Genomic DNA, 19,432 nt, shown 5'->3' with positions numbered 1-19,432 from the left:
CAAACTGTACAAAGAAAAAAGGCTGGAGAGAGCAGTAATTAAGTGCTATTAAACCGCATTTAAATAGACTTAGTAGTTCGTAAACAATGACGATGCCTGTTTTTTCTATCTTGTATTGGCAGTTTTATTTTAAAAAGTGAAGCATTCAAAAAGGTGAGATCTTAAAGATTTTGGATATTGTAGCAAACCTATTACTGTTTAAATCTGTCTTTAAACTCTGCAGGATCACGGGCATGTCTAGGCATGATTTCCAGTTAACAGCAGAGCCTTCTGCTGCCCTCTTATGGCCATTAGAGGAAAACAACTCATTATAGATAAATACATGAACCAATAGAGCAGAAGCTTATGAATAACACGAGTCTTCTCTTGATAAGCTTGAAGATCATTTACATAAAAAGATACCACAGTGAGTCTTTCTTGGTTGTTCTTTTTTTTAATGAGATTGGTCTTTACAACATTTTAGGATGCCATTCACTTAATCAAAACCCTAAAAGTCACAGTAGTACTGGTACAGAAACTTCAACATAAAGCTGGTGTGTTTAATATTACGTTACTTAAAAGTCACAGTGACTTAAAAGGAAAGTCAGACAAACATCTGTATTAACATAAGAAAGCTGAGTGGGCCTAAGGTAAGGCCTGAAGATCTGAGTTGAGCCAGGTTACCAGAAACTACAGTGCTATTTAAAATCCCTGACCACTGTCTGTTAATAGGCACATTATATAAATCATACAAATTCAGTCAAAATTCAGCTGACTGATGATTCTGGCTGACTGAGGTTTCACCACTGTTACCTAATGACAGCTACTCACCCAGGAACTGTATACAGAGCTGCCAAGCATGTCTTCAGCAACTCTTGGGCACTGATCAAAGCTCTAACCTCCAAAGTACTGCATCACTCTTTAAGAAACTGCATTAGAAGTACAAACCTGCTGTTTCATTAGCAGTGTTGGTATTAGTAACTAGGTGAACCAAATCACTTGATGTCAACATTTTCCCCCCAAATTTGAGCAGAAATGATCAGTCTGACATGAACAGAAACTACATTAATGGTGGCCCCAGAACTAAAACTGTATGTACCATTTGATTATTTTGATATAAAAATTAACATTGTTTACACAGATCATAATGGGTGGAACAGCCAACTGAAAACTGAGGTAAAAATCTGGAACAAATTGACAATTAAATGCAATCTATCAATTCTAGATACTAGAAAATACCGTAAATCAAAGTTTATATCCAAGTGGCACAAAAAAAGTATCCGTGCACCTTTAAGTAGTATTTACCCGCAGTGTTAGTTCTATATTTAGCAAATCTCACATCTCTTTCATGCTTTGGTTCAATTTAACAAAAAAGATGAGTGAGTTTTAAAATAGAAGGCAACAGCAAATCAACAGGAAGATGTATGAGGCACAGGTCAAAATACATCAAGCAATGGTTTTCAAATGAACATGTTTGGAGAAATGCATAAATGACAGCAATCATAATGTGTTGAAAATCACAAAAGGCAGACAGACACTAAGGGCACAAACCAAGCCTAGTCCTACACAAAAAGTATTTTCAATCACTGATGACTAATTTAGTCCAAGACTATGCTTAATCCCTGTCCGACAATGCAGCTCTAGTTGGTCTAGAGGACAAAGGAAAAGTAACAGGATGGTGAACAACACAGAGGAAAACAAAATAAAGAAAAAAATAACATTTGACCCCCTGATGATGGCGAGTGTGTATAAGTCTGCTTTTCATACACACAAGCCTTCATGAGAGAACAGGAAATGTTGTGGTTGCGTGTCTCTCTCCCAGCAGGAGCTGTTGTTATTCCCTGTAGACGGCACTGTACGAGCTGCACGAGTATGTACTCCACTGGCACTTGTGGTGTCAGGCTGGTCTTTGCAGCAGGAGAGAAAAGCTTTCTCTTTCAGTTAACAGGAGGGTCTCTGATCTTCACACTTCCATCTTCCATCCCAAAGTAAACCCGCTCAGCCATTCCTACAAACAGCCCGGTCTCTACCACACCTAGAGATACACACACACACACACACACACACACACACACACACACACACACACACACACACACACACACACACAATAGCAATAGGTTTCCACAGACTTTCTGAATATTTTATAACAATTAAATGAATGTGCACTAAAAAAGGTTGCAAATTTTACAGCTGGCAGCTCATTTTATGTAGACTGCATTGCACTGTATAACTTTTCCATAGCTTACTCATAAGGGCGAAAACTTAGACTGATTTTTAATATATTTTCAATAAATGGTTATCATTCTTGTCTCATGAGAGGCATGTGATGAAAAGTCCTGCTTCATGATCAGGTTCAAGTTGGAAGCCAACATACAGAAATTGAATGTGTGCACTTACAATTAATTACTGTCAAAAATACTGCAAACTGTGGCTAGGGCCAAGTCTCCTTTCATTCGTTTGATTTCAGCTTGTTTTTTTTTTGTTTTGTTTTTTTTAAATCCCATCTCTTCATTTACTTCGACGGCTGCCTTCCTCAGCTCTCGTTTACTGTTCAAATACCTCAAACTCAGCCTCCCAGCTGATCAGGGATCAGGAGTTATGATACTGCTGCAGTTACGAAGCCCCAACAGACTGAATAATTTGACGCTAGCTGCAGACGAAGACTCCTCCGCGGATCGCCACTGCTAACTTGCTAACGGCCTACATCTTAAAGTTTCTGGATGAAACTTACGACTATGAAATTTGGCTCCACATTACATTCATCAATCTTCTTACATATCATGTATTCTCCATACGACTGCATGTGCCAAATGACGACATCCATACCGTGACGGTTTGGAACGAATATACGTACCGTGACACCTTTTGTGACTGCCCATAATTCGTTGCATCATTTCAAAAAGAGACCTTTTGGATGAAAACCTGAAAACTGGCTGTTTGTCAAAGTGAATACGCATTTAAACACCACATCAAATAGAAGGATATAAGAGAACTGACCTGGGATCATTTTGATGGCAGTGTTGACCTCTTTCCAGTTCTGAGCATGCTCAAATTTCCAGTCCAGGATAAAGTTGCTGTTATCAGTCACCACAGGGCCCTGAAGCAGTACATGGAAGTGAGTGAATGTCACTGTCACCCATACAGTCTTTTGTAACAGATAACAGCAGAACTATCAATTCCTACGCTCCCAAGCCTACAGAAAATGGATACACATTCACATACTGCTGCTCACTCCTGAGCATAGCAGGATAGATACATAGTTCTGCTCATAGATGTACAAACTCCTGGCTGAATATAAAATATTTACAATTTTAAAATTGCATGATCACCCAAAACATCTTCCTATTTAGCAATGGAGCTCAGATGACAACGCTATTCATTATTGCACAAATTTGCAAATATTATATCAATAATTATAACTGAAAATATATAGTCAACAGTTTCCATAGCCGTGTCAAAAGTTTACATATCCTTGGTTCTTATTATCATGTATTTCCTTAATGAACAGCAGTGACAGTTTACAGCCTTTTGTGACAGTTAAGACTGAGTGCTTTTATTTTCTCAGATGGTAAAGCTGCCCACTCTTCTTGGCAAAAAGCCTCCAGGTCCTGTAAATTCTTTGGTTGTGCTGCATGTACTGCACATCTGAGTTCTCCCCAAAATGGCTCAATAATGTTGTGCAACAATGCACAAAAATTGATTTTTTTTCTGGCAACTACCATGCAGTCCATATCTGTTTAGACATCTCCTTACTGTACATTCTGAAACAGACATACCACTTTGTTTCAGAGAACACTGTATTTGAGTAGAAGTTGCTCGTGGGTTTTTCTTTGCATCTCACACAATTTTGCTGGTGGTTATCTCAGAAATCTTTTTCAGGCTACCTGATCTTAGCTTGATATCCACAGAACCTCTGATTTTCTACTTCTTAATCGGACTTGGAATACACCTGATTGTCATTTTCAAATATTTTTCTAGCTGAATTTTTTTAAGTTGTTTTTTGCTTTCCCCATATTTTAGTAACCAAATTCAGCGCACACCAAATGCACAAGGTTTTACAGTGATCTCATTGTACTAGCATGAATATAAAGAGGCCCCAAAATACAAGGGTATGTAAACTTTTGACTGTGTAATTTCAATTATTATCATGATCAATTTAATACATGGAAATTTCTCTCATGATGACTAGCTTAATCTGAGCAAAACTATTAATAAAATATGTTTTGTATGATCATTCACATTAAAAAAAGGAAATATATTTTGAACTCAACCAGGGGTATGTAATCTTATGAGCAGAACTGTATGTGAAAACTGCACAGTTGTTCCAGGAGTTTGGGTTAAAAGAACGTTGTGTCTGAATCAAGGTCAGTGTAGGGGGAGAAACTCCGACAGATAACCCTTTGGGAACTACAGAAGTTGCTCAGAAGTAGTCGTTAAACATCAACTTTTCAACTTGTAAAACAAGTATTATCAACGTGAGATACTTTTTTGTGTAAAAGTGGAACATTTTGAGCATTTTTAACACTGGGCCATCAGCAACAACTCCAAGTAGTTAGTGTTTCAAGTAGGCCTGCAACTAGATTATTTCTATAATCGATTCATCTATTAACACCAACTATTACTGAATTATAATCTATTCTAATTATGAATGTCTTCTATGGTGTAAACAAATAAAAGAAGCCATACTGGCCCCAACCCTATAGGAAGCGTTCTGTAATCTGTCTGAATCACATATATGCAACAGTGCTGTCAAAGTTTACATGTTCATTTTTGACTCTTTAGAGTATCTGTAGTTGCAGCCTGAACTGCTGTCGCACTGTATGGTGCTACAGCTGATTCTGTGACTGTAGCCCTCTCATTCAGTGGTCAATGCAAGCTAAAAAGTTAGCTTTCTCAATCTCACAAGCAGGCTAGCTACCTTATCAACTAACCCACAAGCTTCATAATGATTTAAATTTTGCCTTCCCATTCAAACCACGTTAAATACATCCAAACAAAAGGCTTCCCACCAAATCTTCACTGTGAAGAGTTACGTATAAAATCAGACATTGATTATTTTGTAAACCGTCATGGATTCAAAAAAGAAAAGGAGAGACATTCTTGACCCCTCTGCCTTGGGTGCAAGTTATATTTGGCCTTCACAATGCAGCAGCCGCACTGATTTGCAACAAGCTGAAATCTGAACACTTTTGGCCATGTGGCGAGGCAGATTTTGCTGCAGCGCAGCCCATCAAGTTCCACATAATGTGGCAGAGCTCTCCACTGAAATTAACAGGATACCACAGAGTGGAAAGCTACAGTCCAAAGTGGAAAGCTACAATTATTCTTAAAACAATGTAGCAGTATGACAGCAAGAAAGCTAGAATCACAGGAACTAGAACATGTAGCCACGGTTGCTCTCACTAGACATCAGTAAACAGTTTAGTTTTATTACACTATTTTCATGTTCACCCTATGGAAATCATGTGATTCTAATGTCCAGCATTCACAGGATGAAAATTAGTGAATTACTGAAACTAATAACTACTTTTTAATAAAGCTTATTTTTTCCCCACTCATATAGTTTTAACAAAACTTTTAAATTAAAAGAAAAATATTTTTAGTGTACAATTTAACCAAATAACACAATTCAGCACAATTATAGCCTACATAATATGCAATTAATCAAATAAATTAATTAAATCATTTTATACCTTAATATGCAAACAACAGATGACAATTTTTTTCATAATCAGCATTGCTGACTACATCAATTAATCATTGCAGTCCTTGTTTCAAGGCACAAAAAGTCAAGCTGTACCACCAGAGACTGCACCACCTCTCATCCATAAAGCTGCATGGAGAGGGATTCACTCTCCGATCACCTGAGATTGATCGCCTTCCAATCAATCAGGCCCAGTCTGTGTACACAGCTGATCACAGTAGGATTTTCCCCTCCTATTCTCATTCCAAAGGCCATCAGTGGAATTAATTGGCATCGGCAGACATGCTCTCTCACCGCTTTACTGACGGCCATTCTCAGCACAGCTTCTCCTCCGAAGCGGCGGGCGATGGCCCTGGACACAGGCACATAGGCCATGGGGATCACTTCAACTGGCACACCTTTCTTCCACTGCTGCCCCAGCGCCCTCGAGTCCTTCCTGTCCACACAGAAAAACACCCGTCACACACTGCTTAGCGCTAGTGTGTGGATGTGAATAAAGCATACATTCAATGTAACCCTGTCTCTTAGACACTAAGCAACACTGACAGCATGCCTGATACAGTGTATTGATCAGCATTTAAAATGCAGGACCTGTCAATTTCCACTGCATTTCTCCAGAGACGGACAGACAAAACACACACACACACACACACACACACACACACACACACACACACACACACACTTGTTTACCTGTAGTCAGCAATGACAATGAAGTGTTTGGCACAGCCAGCTACAATTTTCTCCTGAGTCAAGCATCCTCTGAAGTGGTGGTGAGAGGTAAAAAAAACAAGAAGACCTTTTATTTGATAAACAACAAAAACTTTTTCACATCCTTTTGATTTAAAGCTACATAAGTTTTAGTGATCTCTTTCTGGTGGAAGAGCATTTCGTAACATTGGTTGTGCTTCATGCTCCTGCCTTGAGTGGATTAATAAGCATTCAAAGAGAGCTCAATCAAAACTTGGTGATTCAATAATCTTCTTTATCATCATATCTTCATCAGCATAATGGTGATTTTGCAGTTGAGACCTAAAGATTGAGCCAGACCTTCTTTTTGAGCCTGGGCATGTGGTGTTTAACATGTAAATGGTCCGAATATGACGTGGTCCAAAATTTCTGCGAAATCCAACCCCACGCCTTAGACTTTTAAATTATTTTAGTGTGTGTTTTCTTCCTTGACTAACACTACTTTTTATTTTTAAATAAAAACAATAAATAAATAAATAAATCTTATAGTGACGCTTTATAAATTGTCTTTGTTGTCAGCCAGATAAAATGATACTACTCCTTTAATGATACTTTAGCAAAAAATAAAAAATAAAAACAAACTTTGCCTAAATGTTCATCAGCCAAGACAAAAACTGACATATCTAGAAACAGCAATAGCAGACACCCTAAGGCCTGAATTGTGTCCGTTTTTAAAGATGACATTATGTCATACAGTGTCTATTTGATAGGGCATAACATGATACTCATATGTGTCACATGAAAATGCACTGTTCTCTTCACTGCTACTTTTCAGAACTATTGCAGCAACTTCAGCAGCTGTAAACTATTTGCAAGCCACTTCACGTCTCAGATCTCAACTGAACGAGGAATGAAGGGTTTCCAACATGATGGGTAAGCCAGTTTCACACAAAATGCAGATGAACACACAAATCCACCAATTACACATGGTGAGAGACTGATGACATGTTTTTCAACCCCTATTTACAGCCTCATAACTCCGGATGTGAGTCTGGATGATCTCACAATAAGACTGAATCGAAAGAGCAGACTCTCTGAATTATGTTTTTGAGCTGTATTATGGCAAAGACACACTGTCAGAAATAAAGGTACAAACGATGTAAAAAAAAGTTTTAAGGTTCATTTGCCTTCCGCCCGATGACAGCTGGGATAGGCTCCAGCACCCCACCGCGACCCGGAAGGATAAGAGGTTTAGATGATGGATGGATGGATGGATGGTTAATTTATGCATCTTAAGTAAGATACACATTAGTAAGATATATTTGTACCATTTCATAACCTAACGTTTTAAAACAGTACAATAAAATAAAAAGCCTGGAGACGAGACGGTGTGTGTGGAGTTACTACAACTTAGAAAACAATTTCAATGGATTATGGTACAATTATGTTCCCTGACTAAAGGTACTGAGATGTACCCTTGAGGGCACCACCCCAGTGACACGAGGGGTACTGCCCCAGTGACAGTTTCATACCTTTATTTCTGAGAGTGTAAAGAAAAATATACAGAAACACTGAATTTGACACACAGGTGAGTTCATGGACCCCCAGAGAATTAAAAACCCAGCACAGTTTGAGGCACGTTTGTGATGATTAAGGCATGCAGTTCGAACTACGTTAACTGGTGAATTTCCATTACTTATTAGCTACATTATCCAGGTACCTCCAGTGCAAAACTAAAGAATCAAACCTTTGACCACAGACATGTCTTGGCTGATCAAGTATATTTGAAGTAAGGGGGAAACTGGTTAAATGACAACTTCTTTAAGAATTTTAAATGAACAGGACAATCAACATTATGATAAAAAATAGGGGATACACAATCATAAACAGCCAAGAAGAGAATCAGCAGATTGGCCAATTTATAATTTTTAGTTTTGCTGATCTGTGTTGAATTTCACTGATGTAATCAACATTAGGCAGGTAAGTGCACTTATATTTGAATGCTGCTGCTACACCTGTACAAAAATGTCCTAACATAATTATGCATGACTCATTGTGCTAAATCTCCAGTTGCCTCTCACTTTCAATGGAGTGCTTCATTTGAGTCATGTTATTTGACATGGCTAACAGAAAGTGCTGGAAATGTGCTAGTGTGTTTCATGTGTTCATTTAGCTCACGTACTGTGACTTTGGGCTAAAAAGTCTAATATAAATTGGCCATTGGCCATTTCGACTGTAAAGACATCAGAATCTGGGCTAGAAATTCATTATTGGCGCATCCCTAAAATGCAGTTAGCAAAGATCACATGGTGAACTGAGCAAGCACGTCCTTGGCTAACAGATGGTCTCGTCCTCCTTACCCGCCTCCCTTAATAAGAGTGAGCGAAGCATCCACCTCGTCAGCTCCATCAATCGCTACATCCAGCTAACAGACAACACACAGACAAGTCATTTTCTCATTTGCAGATCAAACATTTTGAAGCACTTTTCTACATTTATAGCAAATTGTTGTTGTGTCTAAATGCAGGCTGGTATATAGGAATGGCTGGCACTTGGGGGGTGCGGAACAAGACCGCAACAACATGCTACTCAGTAACACAATCCCAATCCCAACCTCTAAACTCCACATTTTTTTGGTAGACGCATTTGAAATCCAGACAAAATCCTTTTTAAAAAATATGTGAGAGTGAAAAGATTTTCCTATGCTCTGGCAAAGGAGATATACTCAAAAAACACATTTGGAACCAAATAAAGAACCAGAATCAAGAAATTAATCTAAATGCTGACAAGTCTGTGTTATGATTAACTGACCTCTGGGTGTCTGTCTAGATCTGACAGAGAGAGGCCGTGTTGGAGGATCAGCTGACGAGCCTGATAAAAAGAACAGACAGAACATCGCCCTCTTCATCACTATTATCAGACAGATCAATGCGAACAACTGCTTCTGAGGAACACCCTCACATACACTTACCTGGAAGGACGTGGGAACACATACAATGTTCAGCTTCTCCTGCCTGACTCTCTCAGCTGCAACATAAAGAATTACAGTATTTACCTTCACGTAAGAGCCTATTATCTCTTACATACATGCAGTAAAGCTTACCCAGCCTGTCCACAGCGTAGACTATAGTGGAGCCACTTCCCACTCCGACCACCTGGTTATTCTGTTGGAGAAAGAAGAGCAGCAGTACTGTCAAGGGCGTTCCTTAAGATTCTGATTTTATCTGTGGATTATTTTAAAGCATTCCTACTCACTCTTATACAATACAAACAACAGAAATAGTACAACACAAATAGGGATGCAACAATATGGAGATCATGGGTCAATGCAAATATCCAATACTTTCATCTACATGTCTGCTGATGCTGCTATATAAAGATTTACCTGGATTTGCATTACAGATAAATAACTTTTTTTCTGTAGGGCAATAAATGCTGTATAATAAATAAAATGTAGAAATTTTGGTAGAGTTACCAAGTGTCACCTAAAAGTTCTGCTCCTGAGTACAATAAATACATCAACTACTTATTTGAAATACCACCCAAATCTAAACATATGTCTGATTACACTTTTTAAGCGATACAATATGAATATCAGTATTGCTCATCTTTAAACACAATTTATATAACAATCTCATAGTGAATTCAGAAAAGTACTAAAAATTCATAGTAGGGATAAGCAATTACAGTTTATCACAGTATGTTTTTCTGAGCTTATTGTGGATATGAGCACTTAAACACTGACTAACGCCATAGTTCATTACAAAGTGAGCATAATTAGGCCTGTTTAATTGGAATTATTACAGTGAAACATTGAATAAGTCATTATAGTTGTATAATTATTATCAATTGTATTATTATTATTAATATTATTATTATTATTATTATTATTATAGTATTCTTATATGTGGCCTACAGGCTCTAGTTTGTCTGTTCCAACTTATTAAATCGCAGGAAAACAAAGATGGTGATGCATATCGTGGAAATGTCCTTAAGTATTGTGATTATATTTTTTTACCCTATTGCCCACCCCAGTACATAGTTTACTACTAAAAACTAGTGTAAAACAATATTAACCTCTCAGGTTTCCTACACAAAGGCGATAATACTATAGACCGTTACAGAAATAACCTTATTACTGTACAGCGCTAAAGGAGCTCGTAGTTTCTTACGGTTTTAACCAGCTACAACAGATTTTTTCGTAAGTTAGCTAAAGTAGTACAAATTCAATAAAACAGAATTTTATTCTACAGCAACATTACAGTACTATTTCACAAAGGCACAGATTAAGCTCTTTCCAAAAAGCGTTAATCTCACACAGTTTAAATTTAGCATTATTATGTCATCTAACTTTTTCTTACAAGGTTAACTGGGGATCCTGAAGCGCTTCAGCTAACGTTAACGTTATATGAGCGACAGGGTTAGCCCGCTGGCTAACATTAGCCAAACTTGCCTTTTCAACGAGGCTGAATTTGGCTTCCTATTGGCCGGATTCTTGTTCGGATGTTCCGTTCCACCTTAAACGGTGCAGCAATTACAGTCTGGAGCCTTAGGCGCCTGAATGTAAGTGCTGCACCGTTTAAGGTGGAACGGGAAAATTGGAACACGATGCAGACTTCAGCTTCGCCCTTTTCACGTGTTTATGGCGAGTTTAACGGCAGCAAGACGGCTGCAAAGTAGTGAAAATAAATGACCAGTTAAACAAAGGTTTCAGTTGATAACTAAAGAATAAATTCAGTTAGGCTAATTTAAAAGTGAGTGGCTGGCGTAACGTTACTGCTTAAGCTTAAGTCAAACTCGAGTCACCCGTTAACAGTGCTGGGGAACTGGGGTGCTTTAGTTAAACAACTTGCTAGCTATCCACGATAAAAGTAAAGGCAGAACAAGTAAGCTAATGTAAATGCAGCTGTTTACGTTGGCTAGCAAGTAGCATCCTGAAATGCTCATACACGCAGCTAAGCAGCCTCACCTGTATGTGGTTGTCCACAGCAGCGTACGCCGCCAGTTTCTTCGCCTCTTCTGCCATCACCGCGCTGGAGCTGCGACTGCGGAACCCAAACACGTGTCTCCAGGGCTGTGGATGTGAAGAGGAGGGCCGCCGCTTTCCACACAGAGACACCAGGAACGGAGCTTTCAGACTGAGCTCGGCCCACCTCTGCACCCTCATCACCCACCCAGCTCTTCAGCAGGAGGAGACGCACACACGTAGCCAAGCGCAAACACCGCTCCTGTCTTTGGGTAAGTTTGCTATTAGAGCCTTATTTATACGGCTGTCAAAACCTAACGTCACGCATGTTAAATCCAGGTGGCGAGAATAAATATTTCGAGCCAACATAAAACGCGCAGGCGCTTTCCTTAGTAGTTCACGTTGATAGACGTGCTGTGGAGCCAATAGGACGAAAAGAGCAGAGCTGTGAGCAGAATTGGGTTAATGCTCATCACCGCCACTAGAGGTCGTACTTTCATCTCTCAACGAGACCCGCATAAAAATACTGCGACCAGGGTGATTTGAACGGTAAGTAAGGGGGATGAATGAATGGATGAAAGAATGACTGAATTAATAAAATAAGTAAATAAATAAATAAGACAAATAATCACCGCCCTTTTTGAGACTTACACATTAAGTTGCCGTTTATATGGAAAATGTACCAAAGGCCATGAAAAAAACACTAAAAAAAAACACTATGTCATCGCAGGATTGTCACAAACTGTTCATGTTCATAGTCAGATGCAGCTAATGACCCAACACAGGTTCTAATGAATGATTTCAGTGCAGTTTCAAAAAAATCAAAAAGTGATGATGTTTGTAACAGCGTCTCTTCTGGGTCTCTCATTTGCCACCTTGCATGGAAATCGCTGTCTGTGTTCTATTTACAGTACTTTGCAAATGTCAGAGACCACCCTTCACTTATCCTTCACCCTTCATTTAAAACATATATTTAACAGAAAAGTACACGTAAGTCTTAACAACTAATATAAAAATCAGTATTTAGTAGGGTGTCCATCCTTTAAATACAGCTCCCATTCTTTTTGAGAGATTCCTTTCAGTTTTGCAAGGATATTTTTCCACACCTCCAAGGTTTAATCTGCAAAGTTGGTTGCATTTTCTGTTTCTCACAATCAAATGAATCCCTGAAACATACAGTGATGTTGAGGTCTGGAGGTCTTATTTTTTGTCTGTTTCTCAGTAAGGGCTTCCCAACAGCTACCCATCCTTTCAGACTCATAGTGTTGAGTTGTCTTCTCCTCTCTCTCAAAGATGAAAGTTTTAAGGGTTGTTTATCTGGTGGTCACCATCTGGGTGGTCTACCAGGTCATACATGGTTGTTAGGTGTCACCCTGAATCATCAGTTTTTCTTTCTTGCCCTTTGACTTTCCACTTCCTTATGTTTGTGGATTCTCTTATATCTCCTCATAAAAATATCCTGAGAAATTAACAACTTAATGACGGCTTTGACTGGAAGTTACATAAATGAAAAGTGCTCTCCAAGTTTTGCTCAGTATCATATTTTTTGCTGTTTTGCTTTGAAATCCATCCATCTTCTAAGCCACTTATCTTTCTGGGTTGCGGAGGGTGCCGGAGCCTATCTCATCATTAATCGGGCGGAAGGCAGCAAACACACTGGACAGGTCACCAGTCCATCACAGGGCAGACACACAGACATGTACATTCACACACACATACCCTTAGGGGCAATTCAGCATCTCCAACTTGTCTGACTGCATGTCCCACGCACACATGGGGAGAACATGCCGGGCCTCTCTTGCTACCTAATGTGCCACCGTGCTGCCTGTCTGCCTTGTAATAATCTATTTTACATTTTTAAATCTATTTTTCCTCTCTAAGCCAATCTGTTTAGTATAATAAGATCAGTAGAATCTGTATAAAGAATTTTAGGACATTGCCAACACATAAAATCCTGAGAATTACAAACTGAATCACATCCTGACCTCACAAAATGAAAATCAGATTTAAAATGTTTCTCATTGCACCCATAGTTACACTGTGACCACTGTCTGTGTCCTGAATAATAACCCAGAAGATTTTTTTCCAATATTAAAAAAAAAAAAATTAAAAAAAGGCTTAAGAGAAGTGCATAACACATTACCACCTACAAATAACACTGATAAAAAACCAGACAAGTATCAATATAACTCTTTATTTGGCAACCAGCTTGAAATGATCTAGTTTTCAGTGTATAGCATTACTCTTTTCAAAATCACACAGTCCTTTTGATAAACATTTATCTTATTTTTACATATTGCAGTTTACAAATTTAGCTTATCTGCTTGACAAAATTATTTTGACAATGAATTTGTATGTGTTATATAAAAATCTACACATTATACATTCATTATTAGAAGAAGAATTTTTTTTTCTTTTTTTTTGTTGAAACAATATTAAACCAGCACAGAACATAACTGTCAACATATCCAATCCAGGTAAGAAGAATAACAAAATAAAGCTGAATACTTCAATATTACAGTCAAATACTGAGAGAGAAGTCCAATGATGTACAGGGAGGAGTTTTTTTTTTTGTTTGTTTTTTTGTTTTTTGTTTTTTTTTTTTACACCAGAGGGCACAGCTCCAGACTACTTATGATACTGTCACAGTCTCAGAGGAGATAAAGAGAGAGGAAAGAGAGAGGTGGGAATGAAACTCACTGAGTAGTGCAGCTTTGAGAAACTAATTGACTAAACATCAACAAGAAAAAAAAACAATAAATTTGGATACCACTCTCTCTCTTTCTCTCATGTCGTCTTAAAGCTTAGGAGGAGATGAATCCAATTCTAGCCGCCTTTTTTGCCCTGCTTTCTGCACTCAGTGCAGCCGTAAGCCTTTATCTGCTATGTTTTTCTGACCAGTGTCTAACATTCCCTTTCAATTTCCTCCTTTTTAACTTGCACTGTATGTCCAAAAGTATCCACCCCTTCTAATTAGTGAATTCAGCTATTTTAAGGTGTACCCATGGCTGACACAGGTGTTCAGGTATGCAAACACAGCCTGTATAATCTCCACAGAAAAGCATTGACCAGTAGAATGGGACACTCTAGAGCAGCAACACAAGCCCAATGGCAAGCGTCAGCTAGAGGGGCACTAAAACCCTCAAGCATTGGACTGTGAAGCCATTCTCTAAAGTGATGAAGGTAATACTTTATTTGAATAGCCCACCATAGATGCTCATTAAACCCTGGCTCTAATCATAACCCTACCCTTAACTTCAACCAAAACCTAAACCCAAACCTCTCCCTGATACTAATACTAAACTCAAGCCTAAAGCTGTTGAGAATCTACAGATAATTTATTAATAATTTAAACATTTATAGATAATCTATCAGGGGCTATCCAAATAAACTGAGACCGTGATGAAGCCTGATCCAATACCTTTGGAATGAGTTGGAGTGGTGATTATGATCCAGAACTAATCGTCCAATATTCGTACCTGACCTCACTAATGCTCTTGTAGCTGAATGCAATCAAATCCTCACAGCAATCCTTCAAACATCTAGTGCAAAGCCCTACCAGAAGAGTAGAGGCTGTCACTGCAGCAAAGGGGTACAAACTCCCTGTTTTAGCTCACCTCTATTCCTCTCAGCCTGAATCTCTGTATGCTCACAGCTCTGATTTGTTTAGTGTTTCTCCTTCTTTGATTAAACCCAGAATTAGCTTTATAACTAACTGCAGGTTCAGTTTGTTAAAGCAGGCAAGAAAATTACAAAACCCTGCAGTGCTGCAAGCGTAGAGAAATTCAGTTAGACAATATACTCTCTCACTCTCTTTCTCTCTCTATCATCTGGGGCCTGTCTCTTTTTCTCTGTCACTTAATCTCTCTGTCTCTCTTTTCTCTCTCTCTGTCTGGGTCTCTCTCTCTTTTCTCTCTGTCTGTCTCTCTTTCTCTCAGTATTAGTAGCACAGTTCTAAGAGCTTTGTTTGGGTAGTTTAGGATTTGAGTATGATTCAGCAATGCTGGTAAAGGGGATGTGATGACGTTTAAAACAGTCTGACTTCAAGATACATTTTTGAGCACTTAAAAATTGTTATATTGCTATAACAAATCAAAAGAGATCACTGATTGAAGTCATCTGTGAAGAGCCTGTTAGCTGTCCAGAGTAGAGACACATTTTGAAAAGGCTGTATGTTTGTGTACAAAAACTGGCACTTCTAAGACATTCCTTCAATGATCCCTCTTGATTTATCACTTTTAAATGCCTTTTCTGTTTTGAATTGTAAAAAATAAAACGTTTTGGTATCTTATAAAAGCCATGCTTTATTAATTCCACCATATCCGGTGTGAAGTAGGGCCAGAATTGAGTGCATGTGAGCCAGCATGCTAGTCTGTTTATAAGCACATGCCTATACGTATTTGTGTTTATATGTTTGTGTGTGTGCTTGTTTGGTTACATTTGAGATCGGAGACAGTTGTGGTGTTCTGTAATGTGCAAAGCTTAAATGGCAATATGTTCATTCCGCAGTTGAGTAAGGTCTGTGGGAAATAGCTCTTCCTTGACTTTAATCTGGACGCGGCAACCCGTATCCCTGAAGCATCGTCGCTAACATTACATTCTGAATATGTCACCATGTATCCAAACTAGAAATATATCAACCTCAAAAGAAATGTCTCTCTTAGAAATATCTAAAATATTCATATTCTATAACACTGTATTGCTATGAGACACAGTATCCAAGCAGGGTGCAAGTGTTCTTTTGGTCTGTGCTGACTTCATCAGTACTCATTAGCAATGATGCGCACTGCGATGCGCTGGAATGTCTATGATACACACAGTTTGACTTCACTCGATGTATGAACTGATGAGAGGATGGGATACACAGAGGGTTAGCTGGTTTGTTTTGCGTGTGTGAGTGGTCAGCATCAAAGAGGTATTGCTACAGATAGATCCACTCCACTCTCTTGTTCAGTGACCTGTCATGCGGCATCAGAAACGCAGAGAGAAGAGCCAAACGGTCAACACGCTCGTTTAACGTTGGTGTGACTCGACAACTCGACTCCACTGCATGTGCATTTGTATGTGTACTTGTGTGATGGTTTCAGAAATCAAGTGCTTGGTCCATGTCATGAACAAACCAAAGACAGAAGCTTTGGCATGGGAAAAACATGAGAGAAGCGATGACTGACCAAAGTCAGAGGTCAAACAGTCAGACAGGAGTACAGTCTGCCTTCATTATTATCTATATTAATCTCTCTCTTTGTCGCTCAGTCTCTCTCTCTCTCTCTCTCTCTCTCTCTCTCTCTCTCAGTTTCAGTGCTTCACCAGAATGCCTGCTGTTCAACACTAGAATCAGTCTGTTTTTCCTCCCAGAGTTTTGCATTTCAGAAATACAATTCCCAGAGTCCTTTTCTTGGAGGTGCAATGTGCGTGTGTTTACATGTGCTGTGCGTCCATGATGTCCAGGTATTTTGCGTCAATGATCCTGGGCAGCAGACAATTCCTGAGGCAATTAAAATGCAGTCAGTTACACCACCCAACAAGAATCAACAGACAAACTCTAGCAGATCTAACAGCCTATGACTATGTACCGTGGCCCCAAAAGCTATTTGGACATTTGTGACATACTTAAAAATGTATTTTACTTGATTGTGTGAGCAACAAAATGTCAAAAAGTTATTTATTTAGACTGATCACTTCAAGACTGTAATTTCTTTTAGGTAAAGTATTCTTTTAAAAGGAGGCTGGTCTTTTTCAGATCATTATCATTTTAACAGTTTAAGGTTTGCATCAAAAATGCATCATGAGTAAAAACAAGCTCATCAATGTCACTGTAAGAAAAAACAGCCTCAGACTCATCTCTGCCTCTTTGTTGTACAGTGGCCTTAGTGCAGTCAAGGTTGGAGTTCAAGGATTTTGTTCTAAAACACTTTACAGACCACTTACCAGTGGGATATACACATACAAGAAATATCGATGCTATGATTAATATGACCTTGATAAAAGAAAAAAAAAATATATAATATCATATATGTGCCTTCTGTTATTATTTTCAAAAACTCATCAGATCCAAAATTTTTACCAACTAATTTCCAGCATTTAAGAATGAAACTCTTCAGTTCTTCTCTAGACTTTCTCAACACAGACTTTACATCAGTTTTATATTAAAAAGTGTTTTTTTCCAAAACAAATACCATTTTGTTAAACACCTAAAAACATACAATTCTTGAATGCATAAAGCGTCCAAATAATTCTGGAGGGCCCTGTGTGTGTGAATGTGTGCATGCATGTGTAATATAGGCTAAGACATTCAACATGACAAACCTGATAGGTATGAGGATAAACATTAGCAGAGGGAAGATCATTTTCATGTACGGGAGAGGGTACATCCCGAACGCACAGAGGAACAGCAGCTGCACCATCTGAAGGAAAGTGAAGTAATGGATTTTCCTCTGCGGCACCTTCCGGATATAGTGAGTGGGAGGATAGGATGTCTGAGAGAGACACACAGAGAGAGTAAAAGAGGGTAGACAAAGAAAGACAAAAAGCAAGAGCGAGATAGAAAGAGTAAGAGAGAGAGAGAGAGAGAGAGAGAGAGAGAGAGAGAGAGAGAGGGGTTATGAGCAAAGGCACGTCTTGTACTGAAGAGATATAAATTCAAAAAATACAAGAATAAACCTTGGTGCAAGTGAGAGCACAGCCAGTCAAACTCTGCTGTGTACCAAATTAGCCCACTGAGACCCCCTGAGGAGGTTTGATTCCAAGTGAACTCTGTTGTGGTTCATTAAGTAAGAGCACAATACAGACCATAAACATCTGTAAGGGGCAAAAAAGGATGAACCCTCTGTCGCTTTGCATCATACTTGTTTGACACCCGATGCTGTTTTAATAGATGTGTTTTATCATCTCTTCATGAGCTATTAATTGGTAATTATAAAATGGATAGCTCCATTTCTAAAATCTGATTGGCTGAGCCATGTTTGAAGTTGTTGTACAATACTCGATATACACACACTGCACACAGTTTTTGTATTTTGTATTAATATGCCAAGTTATTAAAGCAGAAATGAAAAATCATGAGAAGTGAAAAAGGGGACAAGTTCAAAATTCAGTCCTCTGTAGTCAGTTCCAGCAGAATCATTCCTAAGTGAACATTTTGATGATTTTAACATGAAAATTGAGGAGCATTCTGACACACTCTGAGACTTAAACTGCAAAGACTTAACTGCTGTGGAATTGTTTAGATTATCAGACTTCAGCAATTATGCAACTGCAAGTCGTGTAGAAATTTTATACAGTTTTCTAGGTATTTTGATTTATTTGTTAATCTGTTGCTTAATATGCTATGGTCAAAAGGTCAACGTGTACAGACATCATTTCAGACCCCATAACTATTGTAAACAGATAATAAAAAGGCTGCTTTTCATTTACCTTCTACTGGCTCCATAATGCCCCTGTGCTTGAAACTCAATGACTCGCTTGCAATGTAATTTGTAGGAGGTCGTTTAGATCTCATAGCCGTTACGACAGCCCACAGAAATCAAGGTGCGCTACATCAACCTCAACAAACTAAATTGAAGTTGATGTGCTAATAATGGTAATTTAACCTTTTTTGTTGCCCACAATTTGAAAGCTACTATAGAAACAAATCTGAATATATGAAAAACTGTAATATGTGCCTCTTTTCATGTTTTGGTAATATTATATTATACTTTAATTTTTTAATTATACTATATCTGTATATCTGCTGCAGTGCTGTGTTTGGAGGTAAGAATGATTCTCTCCCAGAATTCACTGCTGGCAGCAGACCCTCCTTCATAAAAGTAAAAACTCTTCAAATCTACACACTTGAATACTTGAATACACACTTACTTGAATGGCATGTTCAGCCTTCAAAATGGCAAACTTTGCCACAAGGCAATGAATTTGCTTTAATGTCAAAACTGTTGTGTTGTTCATGGTGATCCTTGATTGTTGTGTTGCTTAGCAACCACATGCTACTGTAAATGAGCTACATTTCTTGGTGGAAGAAATGTTTATTGTAATTTTATTATATTAAGTTATTTATCAAATTCACATGTATTTAATAATATTTTGTCAGCAGTTAA

General features: G+C 38.4%; 2 protein-coding genes across 2 annotated transcripts in view; both read right to left on the bottom strand.

Moving 5' to 3' along the window:
* Window positions 1-419: 419 nt before the first annotated feature.
* On the bottom strand, window positions 420-11,745 carry rpia (ribose 5-phosphate isomerase A (ribose 5-phosphate epimerase)). The gene is made up of 9 exons (XM_036573941.1): window positions 11,346-11,745; window positions 9,480-9,540; window positions 9,348-9,403; window positions 9,188-9,247; window positions 8,737-8,801; window positions 6,380-6,448; window positions 5,981-6,122; window positions 2,980-3,079; window positions 420-2,014 (listed from the first exon to the last, which is right to left on the bottom strand). Exons 1-9 carry the CDS (start codon window positions 11,541-11,543, stop codon window positions 1,917-1,919), a joined length of 849 nt encoding a protein of 282 aa, XP_036429834.1. The 5' UTR covers window positions 11,544-11,745; the 3' UTR covers window positions 420-1,916.
* Window positions 11,746-13,520: 1,775 nt separating this feature from the next.
* The window catches only part of slc4a11 (solute carrier family 4 member 11), a 59,364-nt gene continuing 53,452 nt past the window's right edge, over window positions 13,521-19,432 (bottom strand). Inside the window, 2 exon segments of the mRNA XM_036573940.1 lie at window positions 13,521-16,827; window positions 17,649-17,818. Coding sequence (XP_036429833.1) covers window positions 16,761-16,827; window positions 17,649-17,818 — 237 coding nt within the window. The 3' untranslated portion in view covers window positions 13,521-16,760.

The sequence above is a fragment of the Colossoma macropomum genome, unplaced genomic scaffold, assembly GCF_904425465.1.
Source record: "Colossoma macropomum unplaced genomic scaffold, Colossoma_macropomum, whole genome shotgun sequence".
Taxonomy (NCBI): Eukaryota; Metazoa; Chordata; class Actinopteri; order Characiformes; family Serrasalmidae; genus Colossoma; species Colossoma macropomum.
This window is presented reverse-complemented; position numbering and strand designations above follow the sequence as displayed.

Coding starts and splice junctions, on each gene's coding strand:
- rpia (XM_036573941.1), bottom strand. CDS start 11,543: ATGAGGGTGCAGAGGTGGGCCGAGCTCAGTCTGAAAGCTCCGTTCCTG. Junction 9,404..9,479: donor CTACGCTGTGGACAGGCTGG/GTAAGCTTTACT, acceptor TTTATGTTGCAG/CTGAGAGAGTCAGGCAGGAG. Junction 3,080..5,980: donor GAATGGCCGTCAGTAAAGCG/GTGAGAGAGCAT, acceptor GTACTGCTTCAG/GGCCCTGTGGTGACTGATAA.